Source organism: Gallus gallus, chromosome 13 (assembly GCF_016699485.2).
Source record: "Gallus gallus isolate bGalGal1 chromosome 13, bGalGal1.mat.broiler.GRCg7b, whole genome shotgun sequence".
Taxonomy (NCBI): Eukaryota; Metazoa; Chordata; class Aves; order Galliformes; family Phasianidae; genus Gallus; species Gallus gallus.
The window spans coordinates 13,251,406-13,266,485 of record NC_052544.1 but is presented as its reverse complement, the minus strand read 5'-3'; the positions used below and the strand labels follow the sequence as shown (position 1 = coordinate 13,266,485).

The window sequence follows — 15,080 nt, the reverse complement described above, 5'->3', positions numbered from 1 at the left end:
CCGGCAGCGGTGCCAGCGGCCGCCCGGGGACTTCGGGACGGCGGCGGCGGCCGAGGCGGCGAGAGGAGGAGCAGGTAGACGAGCTGCCATGTGTTTCATCCCGCACCGGGAACTCCAGGACCGAGCCCTGCCCCGTGCAGGTCGGGCAGGGGCGGCAGGGCGGGCACGGCGCGGTGCCGCCGGCGACGCTCCGCGTCCCCGTTCGCATCTCCATCCCTATCCCGGTCCCCGTCCTCGCCCGCCGCTCGCAACTGGAAACCCGGCAAAAGCGCCCGCAGAAGAAGTTCGGGAGGAGCAGCAAACCGCGGGGCTCGCAGCCGTGACTTGAGACGGGCGGGCTGCCCGGCACCCTCCGGCGGAGACAGGGCGAAGCGAGCAGCCCGGAGGCGGCGAACGGCCGCGGGACCCGGCGCGCACCTACCTCTGTGCCCGGGACGCCGCGGGGCAGCGGCGGGCAGGCAGAGCGCGCAGCAGAGCAGGACGCAGGCGAACCCCGCGGGAGGCTCCATCGCGGCGCTCCCGGCCCGAGGCGGGGAGCGGCCCCGGGGCTGCCCGCAGCCGGGGCGGGCGGGCGGGAGGCGGTCCCGCTCCGCTCCTCTCCGCTCCTCTCCGCGCCGCTCAGCGCTGCCCCGCGCCCCGCCGCCCGCGCATTCGCCCAGCCGCAGCCGCAGCGGCAGTGGCGGCCGCGCTCCCGGCTCGCAGCGAAGCAGAGACACCAGGAGGCGGCGGGGGTATAATACTGGAAGCACAGGGCGTGCGGGAGTGAAGTCAGGCTGATTGACAGAGGAGCTGCCACACGGCGCAGCCGGCCCGAGGGGAGCGGGGACTGCCCGCCCTGCCCGGCCCCGCGGCTCCGAGCCGCCCCGCTCCGCTCCGCCCGCCTCGGGGCTCGGGGTGCGGGGCTCGCGGGTGCCCCGGGGCGGCGGGCAGGGGCTGGAGCTGCGGGGGCGGTGCCGCCCGGTGCGGACTGCTCTGGGTGAATTCACGTGGGAACCGGAGCCGGGAGAAGTTCGGGCACCCCCGAGGGAGTTGAGCCGGAGGCGCGGGGACCCATCGGAAGCGAGGAACAGCTGGAAAAAGTACCGGCGGCCCAGAAAAACCACATCACAGGTCCTCACTCGGAGAATAAATTGCCCTAAGTAGCAATTTCACGGGGAAAATTATTTGGACTGTTTGCTCGGAAGGCTAAAATGACTTGCTGCAAAGCCATCCTACCATCTTATCTCAAATATCTGCAAAATGGAGAGAGAGACTCTGGAAGCATTCAGGAATACTATAAATACAATATAGAAGAAGATTTTTAAAAATAATTAAATAAAGAAGAGTGGCCTTTATGGAAAAAAAACAAGTTATATTTGTTTCCATATGGCCAGGATAAATGCCATACTGCTTATTCCTTTCAGATAATGTATATATTTACTCAGCTGTTACATTATCAGGATCACATGCTGTTTTCATCATTTTACTCTTTAACCTTGCAGAATCCCGAAAGCCCTTCCTGTGCTCTTGCTGTCCTCGCCAGCCCGTGGCCTCCCCTACCGCACACGCATTTGCAGAGTATCTGCATGTCCCAAACCCTCCACATTTGCATGCAGTGGCTTCCTGCAGGATCTGGTACTCTGCCAAGAAATTTTCCCGGGTATCCTTGCCTATTCTTGCTCCTCCTATATGACTACAGGTCCAATTAATACTTGTAATCCTCATATTCCAAACACAAATGAAGGGTACAGGAGAAAAATACCAGTGCTGCTCAGTGCCAGTGCCTGGGTTTTACGGAGCTCCGGTCTGAGCAGCTATGGCAGCACACGGTATCCTCCCTGCGTGGTTCGCTGCTCCTGTTCGATCTTCTCAGTTTTTAGGTTAAGGATAAAAAGGGAAAGATTATTCTGAATAATGGAGTAGATCAATTTGTGCATTACTTTCAGACATCCCTTTATCTTTTTAAATGACCTCTGCTTGGGATGGCTGGCTGTGCTGGGCTTCTCCCAGTTCTTCCTTTTGGTTTGTTTGTCTGTTGGCTCATTTTTTGTTTTGTTTTGTTTGCGAGTCCATATTGAGCAGCTTCTCCTACTTAAAATCTCATAGACTTTCATCAGTACGCAGCTGGAAGTGTTCCAACTTCATTTTTATTGGACTTGTATTTTAAGCTGATGATGTGGCTTTTTTGTGTTCCATCCATCCCATCCTGCTCAAATTGAAATAACTTCTGCTCATAAACTTGAAAGGGAGAGGGATTGGCCATATATTTGAAATCAAAGTTCCCGTTTCTATATGATGCATCCAGAAAAAAAATAAGGAGGTGGGGTAGATTACAGGAAAAAAACCCACAACCCAGCCAATAGTTCTAATTAAGATGGGTTTTAGTTCTTGAAAAAATTGGAGATTAGAAAATGTGCCTTAATATGGATAACAGCTGCACTGCAAAGTAATGATATAAACAAAAAGAATCAGTGACTGCCTCCGTGTAGTTTATTTCTACACAGAATCCAAGTCCTGTGTGCATCCCTTACTATCCTGATGCATGTGGCCCAGAACCAAGAACTCCGCAGTTTGATGGAACTATTTTACAACCTCCTTCATAGTTTTCTCTTAATCCTGAACTGAGAACAAGTGTCAAACGATGGGGCCAGATCTGCAGTCAGTAAAAACTGTGTTTCCACTGAACTCACTGGACTAAGCCCTGGTCCCTCAATGAAGTCGGTGAGACTTCTGCCACTGACTCCAATGGAGTCAGGATTTTATGCAATAGATTCACAGTGCCAACTCAGACCAAGTGTGGATGCACCACATGGCACAGCAATGAGCCCGTTTTCATTCCAGACAAAAAAATGTATCCAAGTTTGATCCAGAGGAGGAGATCCAAAGCTTGCCAGGAACCACAGAGAGTGAGTGGGTGAAATTCCAGAAGAAAAGAGCAGTTCTTGAACCCTCACCCTGCTCTTACACCACTATAGCTCAGGGAATACTCCCTCAGAACTCATTCTCCATTTTCTACACTACTGCTCAGGATCCTTGACGTAGGCAGTCGAGGTCACTGCCTGGGTTTCCATGCAATGGCCTTGCCAGGATGCTTCACATTTTTTTAGAATGAACCAGGCAAACTCAACATGAAATGTATGTACTGCTGCATTACTCATCCTTCACAAACCTCTCAATTAATTGGTGAGAATGGAGTCACATCATATTTATTTTCCTGGAATGAAGGGAAGAGGACCAGATACCGAGACTGCGCTGTGACAGTTGGAGCTGAGGGCACACATCTGCTGCTGCCAAACGTGACTACAATCACACAGACTTTTGCCTTTGCTGGAGACAGGCATGCAGAAAGGAAAAAATGATGCGCTGTGTCCTGAATGAATACCTAGTCAGAAGGAAAGGGCTTCTAGCAGCTTATGCTGGCATTCCCAAAGCAGCTTTAAACAACCCAGCTGAGCCATGAACAGCCCTGTGACTCAAACAATACAGAGTTCAGCACTGCCTGCCTGCCTGAATATTTACTTGGATTTACGGATTCTGTCTGCTGTGGGTTTGTGCAATCAGTCCCCGTTCCAGCCTGGGCACATGCGTACAAACTGCAGTCAGACCTTTCCTGTGGAGGTATTCTCTCCACATTTAGTTTTGCTTGGTAAAATGAAAAGATCCTGAGCATACATCAGCAGCTGCTGCTACGAAAGTGTCTCACATACGTATAACTATACCTCATGCCTGGCATTTCTAACATCTCCTGCTGTTTTCAAGGGAGAATCCTCAGTTAGTTGGGCTGCAAGGGGAGATGACTGGCTCAATGTGAGCAGGTAACCCAGAATCTTCTACAGCCTCTGTGATCCAAACCAGCCCAAGGTCTCATATGAGAGGTTCTCCAGAAAGGAGTTTTCATTTCTGACCTCCTTAGTGGGAGCACAATGCCATTCTGCAAAAGGATTGTGCATTGCCTGCTTTCTGTTTCTAGTGCAGATTGCTCATTGCTTTTGCCCTAATCTTATGTACATACTTTGGGCTATGTAATAACATAAAGCTTAATAAAAAGGAAGAAACATTAAAATAGCATGCCAGTTCATTTCTTCCACACTTGGCATTTCCAGGCTCTACAGTGTTTGAACCCTTTTGCCACTGCATGGCAGAGTTATATACTGCCCACAAAAAAGGCATGTGTTGGAGCAGCGGATGCTTCAGAGCAGTAACCACAACAGCAGTGGTCCTGTCTTTGTTCCACTTTACCTGAGCACAGTAATAAAATGAAATATCACACACACACACACACACACCCAACAGACCAATGTAACAATACAGTTACCAAATTTTGATAATTTCATTTCCACTCTTTTTTTTAAAGAAAGGTAAAAGATTATTTCTGACACCAAAGAAATACTGTAAGAAAAATAAAGTGACAAAAAACATAATTAAAGCAGTGACACCAATGCTAGACATTTTGATTTCTGGAGCAAGAAAGGAGTTGACATGACCAAAAACACGTACATCTTGTATTGCTAACCAGCAAAGCCCTGCCTCCAGCAGGAGATGCTGGCTGACTGTACAAAAGGCGCCATCTCCTCTGCCCAATCCTCCACAAGTTTACCTCCAGCCAGCTCCCTGACCCCCCAGACATCTGGCCACATTGGGACAAGCTGCAGATGCCTTCTCAGGCCTACACTCATTGATGACACGGGTGCAGATTTCTTCTGCACGTGGCCCAAAGCTCCTGCCTGACCATGGCCGCGCAGCTGAACCACACACACACCACTGTGCATTCAGGTATGGGGCAGAGCATAGCAGAACTAGGAGGTAGGTCCAGCTTCCAGCAGTTTCTTCTGCATTCAGTTGAGCTGCTCTGTCCTGACATTGTGGCCCATAGTACATGTTCTATCTTAATTCCCCTTCACATTCTCTCTATCATCATAACTCATAACATTTCATTGTTAACATTTCTTTCAATAACTGCCTGTGTTTAACTGCTGGTATAAATGCCCTGTGATAATAAGTACAGTCCCTCCCCTATGTTTTCACCTTGATTCTTTCTGTGCAGATTTACTGCCTCGCTATTAATATTCCAGCCATGTGATTTATCCCAGCATGTTCCCAGAATACTTGCCTTCCCTATATAAATATTTGAATGATCTTAATTTCAACTAATTAGTACTGGGACATTTGATTTCCCTCCTGAAGAATTCTCATTTGATACTAACCAGTTCCTTTCTGGTTTATGAGATCTATACTGAAGGAAGAAAATAGAGTTCCTGAAAGAACCACTCACTATTGTAATACTGTTCTAGCTTTCCTCGTACAGTTCATGTCAATCTGATACCAAAACAACTCTCCTAGGTCTAGCATCTCAGAAACACCAGGTGCAACAGGTAGTTACAGTAAAGCATCCCTCCCCTGCCCATCGACTCGCATCAATCCCACGGGAACATGGAACTGAGGAAGAACACTGGCTGTGATCTTGGGGGCGAACTTATGCAGCACATGTGGGCTTCATGCTGGAGGTGTAATGGGAGCTCGATGGCCCTGTGTCACCCTCTGTTTCATCACCTTTGCTATCAGCTCTGGCTACAAAGGAAGCTTACAGCAGACGGGCCCCAGCCAAGAGTTTGCCTTTCCTTTTTTTTCCCCAATGAAAATCTAGCTATATATGACTTCCTTGAAGAACTCTCAGCAAGTTTGGCTGAAATATTTTGACTGTGTAGAGTGACTTTTGTAAAAAGGGAAGGATCAACATCTTCCAGAAGAAGAACTTCTGGGGAGAAAAAAGGGTTTCAACCAGCCACACTTACAATTCATTCTGCTAGAATAAAGTCTTCTCAGAAGCATTTCTGCCATGCAGATTCCTCTGCTCTCCAGAAAACACCACCATTCATTTTCTCTGATTTACCCCCAAAGCCATGAAGTGGCTGCTGAGCCAAGACGTCGTCTTACTGAGTGAAGGTGCATATAAGGAGCATATATTAAGAAGCAAGTCAGAAGTAATTATTTATAACTACAAAAAATGTGGTTTTTTTTTAAATATGTATTTCTAAATCTAATTGAGTAAAGACAAAAAGCAGGATTTTCCCAAAATCAAGGAGTTAAGAAGCACAAGAATTTTTTTTTAATAGGCTTTATCAAGATTTTCAGATTCAAATCTCTCTTCAAATAAAACAAATTCTACTTTCCAATTGCCTGTTTCACAGCTGCAACTCTGGTAATAGGACATCTCAGTAATTTATATCTTCACAAAAAACAAATACCCATTCAGAATGGGAGATTTTCCAGCCTCAAAATCATTATTTGTGTATTTATATTGAATGAATGCCTAGAAGGCCCAATGGAGACTGAGGTCTATTGAGTTAGGAAGACAGTGAAGAAAGTGACCTGCCTAAGTACAAAGTTCAATGCAGCTGTTCAGTAAAATGAGTACAAAAGTAAGGATTTCCATCCTGAAGTCTTCCAATAACTCACCTCTGCTATCCTTATCTATTACTTGCTGACATGCTTTTCAAACAGCATTCGTTCTTTGCATTTACAAACAATTTCTCTGAATAACTATTTCCTTTAACAACAGAAGTCTCAAGCTATTTCCCTTCTCCATTCTCACCGCCTACACCACCACCTCGAGAGATCTGGTGCGTTTGCAACTTAGCCTTTTTTTTCCTTCTCTTAATCAGGCTTCCTAGGAGCCATAAAGCTGAAGGAGAGAAAACCGTAAATAATTGCATCTTCAGAGAAGAGTTTAAGCTTTCAGCAGTGGCAGAGATAGTGAGTTCATATGCCAGCACTAAGCTTGATCAGAAAAGTCCTTACAAATCAGGTTAAGGGAAATTTACTACTATCCAGGATCCTGTATTTGAGAAGGTTTTTCACCGGTCACAGAAATGATATCATTTCTGTAGCTGCCATTTAAGGATATAAGGAACACAGAAAGAAAAGCACAGCAGATTACTGGGATCCTGTCCAATGCGGAATATCTGCAGCCTCAAGTCAAACAAGCTCAGAAGGTTCATGGAATTTGACTCAGTGAGAACTGCCAACTCGGGGAAGGTCACAATCACAGTGCTCAAAAGATAAAGGAAAACACTTCTCAGTCAGTCAGGAGATGCAAAACTTTGTGGAATGTGCATTATCCACCATACAAAAGGAGATTTTTGTTGAATTTGTGAATTGTGCATTTCTTTTAGCTCCAGTGTCCTAACCTGCCAACTTATGTGGCATTGCTCATGGACGCTGTCCCTAACCCTTCACTCATTCAAATGAAGGAATGAGGGCAGAGTTTCTTCAGAAATATTTGAAAGCAAGCCTCTTCCTTGCATCATTTGTCCTGGAAAAAAAAAAATCAAGACAAGGACTTGGACTAGAATAATTTGTCTTCAGTACCATAGCACAGAAGTTAAATCCCATCCCTGACTTCTTTATAACCGCAGAACAGAAGTTGGGTGTGAGCTGGTACTCTTAGAGTGCACTATAAATTGTGTCAAACTAGCATCAAAGGAAAATAGCACAGAAAATCTCTAGTAAGCCCAGGGCTATTATTGAAATGCATGCAGTAAAGCAACCAAATGTTTCTGGCTGTTTGTCGGCTCATTCTCCAAATGACACATTGGGGTCTACTCTGCAGTGTGAACAGCTCTGATTCGGCAGGCGCGTGGCATCGGACATCTGCCTTCTGAGCTAAAAAACCTGGGCTGCACGAGAAATTCTTGTAGCCTTAGGAAGTCCACTTTACTAGAAATAATACAGCAAATTTACAGAAATGGAAATTTAAGGAAACACGTTCAGAAAGCACAGAAACAATTTGCACCTGAAAATTCAAAGCTGTAGAAAGCTGGCTTGTTGCAGCAATTGCAAATCATGCGTTAGGCATTTCAGTGCCCCAAGGGAACAAAGGGAAAATGTGGATGTTTCTAATGATCTTCTTCATTTTGCAAATGTAATAAAATCACTTTCAAAGAGATACCTAATGTTTAGCAAATTTATAGCTGGTTTTTGCTCCACTTTCAACCAATGGCAGACAAGCAGACTGCAGTGCTCCGTCCATGACCTGAAAGCTTGTTAGCAGCCCTCCTTGTTCTTTGTATTGATTTCAGAGTATCACAGGGAGTATCTTATGATTGTTCTTGTCCTTTATAGACATATAAATCAAGAGCAAATTCACTGAACTCAGAGCTGTGACCCTCATGTGAAATGGATGTTAATACAATCAGAACCACCTACTGGCAAGGCATTTTTGAATCATTTCAGCCTGCTGTGCTAATAGTGTCCCAGGCTCTAACATGTCGTTTTTGACAATTATTCAAAGTGTATTTCATACTCAGAGAGCAAAGAATCCCTAAACACTGAAGCAGGTGAAAAGCACGCGGTACGTCTCCTAAATGTGATACCCCACCGTTTATTTCCTCAGACATCGTGTGGTAATTTGTGGGTTTGGGGACTGCTTGAGTTTCAAAATCATTAACCAGCTGCAATGTAGGACTTTATTGATCTGTTTTCACACTCACAGTAACAATGTGGTACTGCGTAAGAGATACTGCATTAATGATAGAAGTGAATATGTTTCGCATTATCTGACAAACTTTTCTACCCACAATAATCTTTGGGCTCTGTCTTCTTCCAGCAGTAATGGCTCATATATCTTGTCTATGTCCAAGACAAATTTCATAGGAGCAGGAACAACTCTAATTTCTGATCTGTCTGCACTATGAGTACAAGGCCTGTTTCTCCAAAGCCTTTCTGAACACATCCCAGCAGACCTGCAGGACTCCCCGCAGCTTTCTCCAGCTCAAAGGCATGTTTTGGTTGAGTGGACAGAGCTATCAGCCACAAGAAATAGCTACGCCTTTCACTTGGCATATTTGCTTCTAGCATTCTGTTTACAAAAGGACGAGGAATGTTGCACACAGTTCTGCCAGAGCAGAGCAACTGCCTGAGTACAAAAATGTTCAAAGTCTTCCAATGAAACAGTAGTAAAATGACATGTGCCTCTTAATACAACTGATGCAATTCTTGATAGAACACATTTACTTAATGTTTTACAGCTTAATAAAACTATGTGAAATACCCATCTTCACTAGATGGCATATTACAAGACCTTGAACAGGACCAAATTCTAAATAATCTCTCTGTACTGAACTTTGGGCAAGCTCTGTACAGACCAACAGTGCAACTTCCACTGGATGGAGTACAGAATAATACACCTCCTGCCTACCTGTGGCTGGTTTCCCACTGCTGGTCAGAATGAAGACACAGAAGCAGGTTGATGCATCAGTACGACTCTACCTGTTCTGTAGACTCCAGGCTTCTGGCCCTCTCTAGAAACATTCCGCTCATTACCACAGAGAATTAAGTTGTTTTTCTTTTAAATCAAACCTACACAGGCTCATAATCCACCAGGCAACTTCACAACATATACACAACTGCATAATCCTCCTGAAGTTGCATAACCCTCCAGCTGTCCTCATAAGAGGGATTTCGATCTGTGCCTGGCAGGTTTAGCAAGGCGTACACGTTCTGTGGAGTATGCAGGTAATGATGTGTGTGATATTGGGGACGTTTCTTAAAACTAATCAGTTTTTAATCTCTGTCCTTTTCTTCTGTAAAACCTGCCTTCCCTGTGGTTGTTTGCACACAAATACAGATGCACAAAATAAGGAACAGATGTCAGCTCCTCTGATTCTAAAAGTGACTCCAGTTAAATATTTTAACAAGAGCCAAATATTCTTCTAAATTTTCTCTCTTAGAACAAGTCTTCTATAGATATGTCACCTTTCCTATGTCAACTGGCAGTAGTTGAATTAATAATTTAGTGTGATGGCAATCATGGGACTTCTTATATAAATATACAGTGCTAAAATGTATGTAGAATCTTAGTTTTCAGGCGTGTAGCCATTTTCTAGTAATGTTAAATCCCAAACTCTATTCTATTTCACAGATTTTAAACAGAAGCATACACTTCCACAGATCTTCTCCGTAGTTTATTTTAGTTCAGGAAGCTCACAGATCACTCAGGCACTGCCACTGGTACCAGCCCTTTCCTTATCCCCAGAGCCATAATATTTGTGATCACCAAATAGTTTTAGACTGCTGACCTTCTATCTTAACAAGAAATCACTTCAACCATAAATAATCCTGATTATGAAGCATGCTATATCAAAAGCAAAGTGGAAATGGAACTGTAGCACAAACCATACACCACTCTGACTTTGCCCATATGGAAAAAGGATCTCTTCCCAGAGAATTTCAAACAGCTCCATGATTCCGTCATCTCTTCACTCTGTGTCATCACTGAAACATTACATTTGTGTTTTACTTATATAAGGTCTATCTGTTGCTAGACATACACAGATAGGAAATAGGAGCAATTCTGATCTTGAGGATCATGGGAAAAACAGTTGGTTTTTGGTATATTCAAGAGATCTACAATATTTCTTCTGCTAATTGGCATAATATCACAGTTAGTAGCAGCCATGTTCCATGACAGAAAAGAGAAGAACAAATGCTCCTTACGCCAGATTAAGTATTTCCAGAACAGGATCTTTTCCAAGCTTCCTAAGATAAGAGATGCTTCATTCTTTTCCAAGCTTGTTCAGAAATTTCCCTGCTCCAATATTACAGCTGTCATTCTTCCTGACGATGTTCGATCCAGCTTTGTTTATAAATCTAATTTTAGGACAGGCATTGGTGTGATGCAGTATAAGAATGAAGCTTCTCTCAAAGCTGAAATTCTCCTATTTGTAGATGGACATTGCAAGCAGGAGGTAAAAAGGAAAATAACCTCCAAGACAAGTCCAAATCTGGTGGCAACCAACGAGTGGGCAATATCGGCCAAGTTCTTAAAATATCAGCCCTCAGACTGAAGTGCCACCTGAGTTATTTGTGACCACAGCTACTGCATGAACTGATATCTTCATTCCTCCGATCTGAGGAGGCTAAGCCAAATAGCTCTCCAACTCTGAGGCCATAAAATAACTAGATTGGGATTACAACTGTAATATCATTATGAGGAAATCATGGAAGAGAGGATTAATTTACAGATTTCCTAAAGAATCTGCCATTAGTGAGTGCTGTGAATTAAGAGCCATGATTATGTGTAATTATTAAAATCACTGTAATGCCACGCAGATTCAAACAAGACAGATCATACCGTGCTAAATCCTATTATGTACAGTAAATGACTTGCTGTTCTGTAAAGGTCTTACTGTTTATATAAATGAGAAATGAAAAACCTGGTAAGGAAAGCACAGACAGGGAGTAAGGATCTAACTTGCTTTCTATCATACAGCAGGTCAGCTGAAAAATCAAGAATAGAACCCAAGTGTCAGTGGATCATGTAATTGTTACCTCAGAACATAGCCAATCGTCACCATAACAAAACTGCATTACAGCTCGATAAACTGTTGTTCATCATTAAAGGGTCTGGTAATTTGGTCCATCAGGACAGTGAAAGAACAGCCAGTGCTAAACACCTACATTCAGTGCTCTTAGACACTTTTCACATTAGATGTTGATCAAACAGTATTTTAACGATGCAAGAAGTGAAGAAGGGAAAGTGTACACTTCATATACTATATACTTATACACTGAGAAAAGCAAATAATATATTGATTCCTGTTCCAAGGTCAACCGTGTGCATGGCTTCACTCTAATAGGACTAATTATGAAAGTTGGTCCCTGCTGCTATAATCGTTAAACACTGCTTAGATAAACTGCCACTTATGTCATAGTGAAAAGAAACTTATTTTGCTTTCAGTATTATATTTATCTCAGAGTATCCTGGTATTACAATTCTATGTATAATGCTCCCATATTTTACAGTGCCACTCCCATTTCATTCAATGGGCTTCTGAAGCTACAGCTTCACTCTGCTTCCTGGGAACTCTTCTTAGCTGTTCTCTTTGGTTTTCATTCCTGATACAACATTTTAAAATGTTTAAACTGAGGGATGAGAGAGATTATCACTGTGGCCAATCTGCAGCTATTGAGACCTCTCCCACATGCACCACATGGCTGCTGGGAACATCATGGCAACAGCAGTAATAGGAGGCTGGATGATACTAATGAAAAAAAAAATGCATATTTATTTTAAAATGTGATATCAAGGGAAATTAAAATTGAGCTCCAAGTTTAGCAGTCGATTTGGTTTTGAGTACCAGATTGTTTGGAGGCTCTTTTCACTCTGCAAGCTGACCTCGCACCTGCCGGGCTTTTCTCTGTACACAGTTGCAGCTATCGAGACAAAGGCGCAGCGTACTGTGAGCAACAGTCTATGATGTGCTCTGCTCTCCAAAGGAACTGGAGGAAAATGTTGTGTTTTTTTTTTAAATTAAGACAGAGGAGCAGACATTTCCGACTGAGACACAGCAGATGGCTGCCAGAAAATGGTAAAGAATTCAGGAAGATGAAGGGCAAAGCAGCCTGTGGGCTTTGGAAAAGAGACAGGAACCCAAGACCAAATACAGCGCTCTGTATATGTGGGGCAGAAAGGTTTGAAGTGGCAGAAGTGTGTAGGAGTGTCCCTCCATGCACTTTTGCTGGCATCATTTTGGTCCTGCTGCAGTGAGCTCCTCATTGCAAATTCGATTCCAAACACAAGCACTGCACGTCAGCAGGAATTTAGCATTCCACATATGATGAGGAAATGTGCCTATAAGGGCTCTGTTCTGGCCGCTTTGGCCTTTTTTCAATGAAACTGTAACTGGAGCTGTATTTCCTGGGAAAGGTGGCCTTATTCTGGGGCAACAGTTCTTCAAATACTTTTCTTAATATTGAAAACAGTTAGCATTGGAAGGGTTCAGACGATTCCACAGGAAATCCATCTAGCTGTGGAGCTCAAGAAACATTTTATTAGGGGTACTAACAACCTTTATAATAATAATAGGGAAAGGCAGTGTTTCCGTCAGTTTATGTTAGGAGGTGTTGATACAGATGCTTTCTTTTTGCAATATATGTTATTGTAATGATCACATTTCAGAAGGGTGGAGCAGGAATTTCTTCTGTAACTATCTAAAATGAAATTTTGAGATATGCCTTATCCAAGCATTTTTAGCTTCTCATTTTAAATTATTCTGTGATTGCTTATCTGAAGCCTCAAAATAAAATGCCATCAGCTGCATGGGATATCATGTAAGAGTTCTGAAGTGTGTTTTTTTATCACGGTTGGGATTCAGTGTGTCGTTATTAGAACGCCTCTCCATTCTGGAGACTTTTTTGGCTCTGATTTCTGGGCATGGGTAGCATCTACAAAGGGAGATAGGCCTTCAGCAGAGTTCAGCTCCTGTTGCAGAGCCTCAGCAGAACATTCCTATTTTCTGAAGAGCTCAGCACCCAGACACTCTCAGCCTTCTCCAAGGCAATGGCAAACTGCTTTGCAGTCTCATTTAAGTAAAAATGCCCATTCAAAGGATTTGATTGCATGGAAAGTAATTGTTTCCTCCCTGATCCATTTGAAAATGTAAGGTGATTACCTCAAAATTAAGAATAAGTGCTATGAATGCAAAATACAAAATTCAGCGGCTCTATGAGCTGCTTATTAAACAAGGCCCCAGCTTACAACGCACCAAGTGCAGAGGAGGGTTGTTGCAGGAGGGAACGCTCACCCTTATGATAATTAGTAGATATGAGGTTTCACAATCTGCCACAAGGTCTCATCAGTATTCACAATTCTATTTAAGGTAATTTGGTACCTCTCTTTGGAGTATACACAAATAAAATGACTGTAGCAAGTGAAGAAAATAAATCATCTCGCGTGGACACCTGTACATCTTCTGTGCATACCTTAGTAGGTGATGCTTATGACACACCCAGCCAGCCCTCTGCAGGTAGCTCACACTCTACAGCATGATCCCCTTCCAGGCACATGGCCACACATGAGATAGGTTTAGGGCAGCTCAGTGGTACATCTGCTTTTGCAAATTAACAAGAAGTTGTTCTTTAGCTCAAGGAGAGCAGGCACACAGCTGGGAGGTGAGAACAGCCACACTCACCACACAGCCATGGCACTGAACAGCATTCAACCAAATAGCCATTAAGTCTCTTTATTGGCTATGCTGCGATATTTGCAGAAATATTTGTTCATGGGATCTTACTGCTTGTTGGAAAACTGTTGATATTATAATTATTCTACTATGAAGTTTGCTAGATAACATCTATTATGCAGAACAGGTCACATTACAATCCCCAGTCCTATGTTCCTCATTAAAAGCAGCATTTACTTTCCTCATGTTTTCTCACCTACAGGGATCTGCTCAAGGCCTTCACAACTTCACTGTGAAGATGATTTATGTTTCCATATTAGGACGAACCAGAAGAACTAGTTATAAACATGCATGCATCCTCGAGATTTTTAGGTGCATTACACATCTGCAGTTTCTTTTTTCTGCACTACAGCATTTCCTTTTAACCATCAGACTGTTCAGCAGCCCTGTGCCTCGTTCCATGGCAGGCTGGCGGAGCAACAGCATGAGACACAGTTCTACCAACTTTACAGAGCACCGCACAGAAAACTTCCACAAAGTCAGTCTGCTCCCACCTCCCACTGCTGCACAGGCTGGGTCTGGAGTCTTGTTTTCATTGGCATCTCTGCTAATTCTACAGAGCAATCAAAGTAATTTGTTCCAACTGTTTTCTTCCAAAACAACTCAAATTCACTGCCACACCTCCAACAAAAAAACAAATTGTTAACAAATGGCTGAAGTATAAATCACAGTTAAAGCAACAATTGCAAAGAGGAAATCATGATAATGCAAACACAGCCCTATCCAGTTCTCGCTGGGGTAAGTCATTCCAGCAGGGATGTGGAATTATATTCCAAATGCATGTGATGGCTTTTTGTTGTTTGGCCATTGATCTGTCACAGGCTGAGAAGTATTACTGCAGAGTAGTGTTGCTGATGTTTATTAGAAGTAATGTCCTCTAACAGCTGGTGTGCAGACTGTGGTATAATACCTTTCCTGAGGAGATCTACCTTAACTCCACAAGCTTTTCCTGATCAATTTAAAGCATGTATGACATACAGTGGTTTCTTATCCTCATTGCAGCATTCTGGTTACTGGTGAGCGCTTCCCAGCAGCTGGCATGATACACTTGTGGTGAAAGATTTTAAAACAGATATGCTC

General features: G+C 43.6%; 1 protein-coding gene across 3 annotated transcripts in view; it reads right to left on the bottom strand.

Moving 5' to 3' along the window:
• ADAMTS2 (ADAM metallopeptidase with thrombospondin type 1 motif 2) overlaps positions 1 to 15,080 on the bottom strand; it is a 236,217-nt gene that overhangs the window by 177,541 nt on the left and 43,596 nt on the right. For 2 of the 3 annotated variants that reach the window (XM_040647187.2, XM_414611.8), the window contains exon 1: positions 422 to 708. The exons of the other annotated variant lie outside the window; for it this stretch is intronic. In XM_040647187.2, coding sequence (XP_040503121.1) covers positions 422 to 509 — 88 coding nt within the window. In that variant the 5' untranslated portion in view covers positions 510 to 708. Of the gene's footprint in view, positions 1 to 421; positions 709 to 15,080 lie in introns of those variants that run through there. 3 annotated transcript variants of the gene reach the window in all.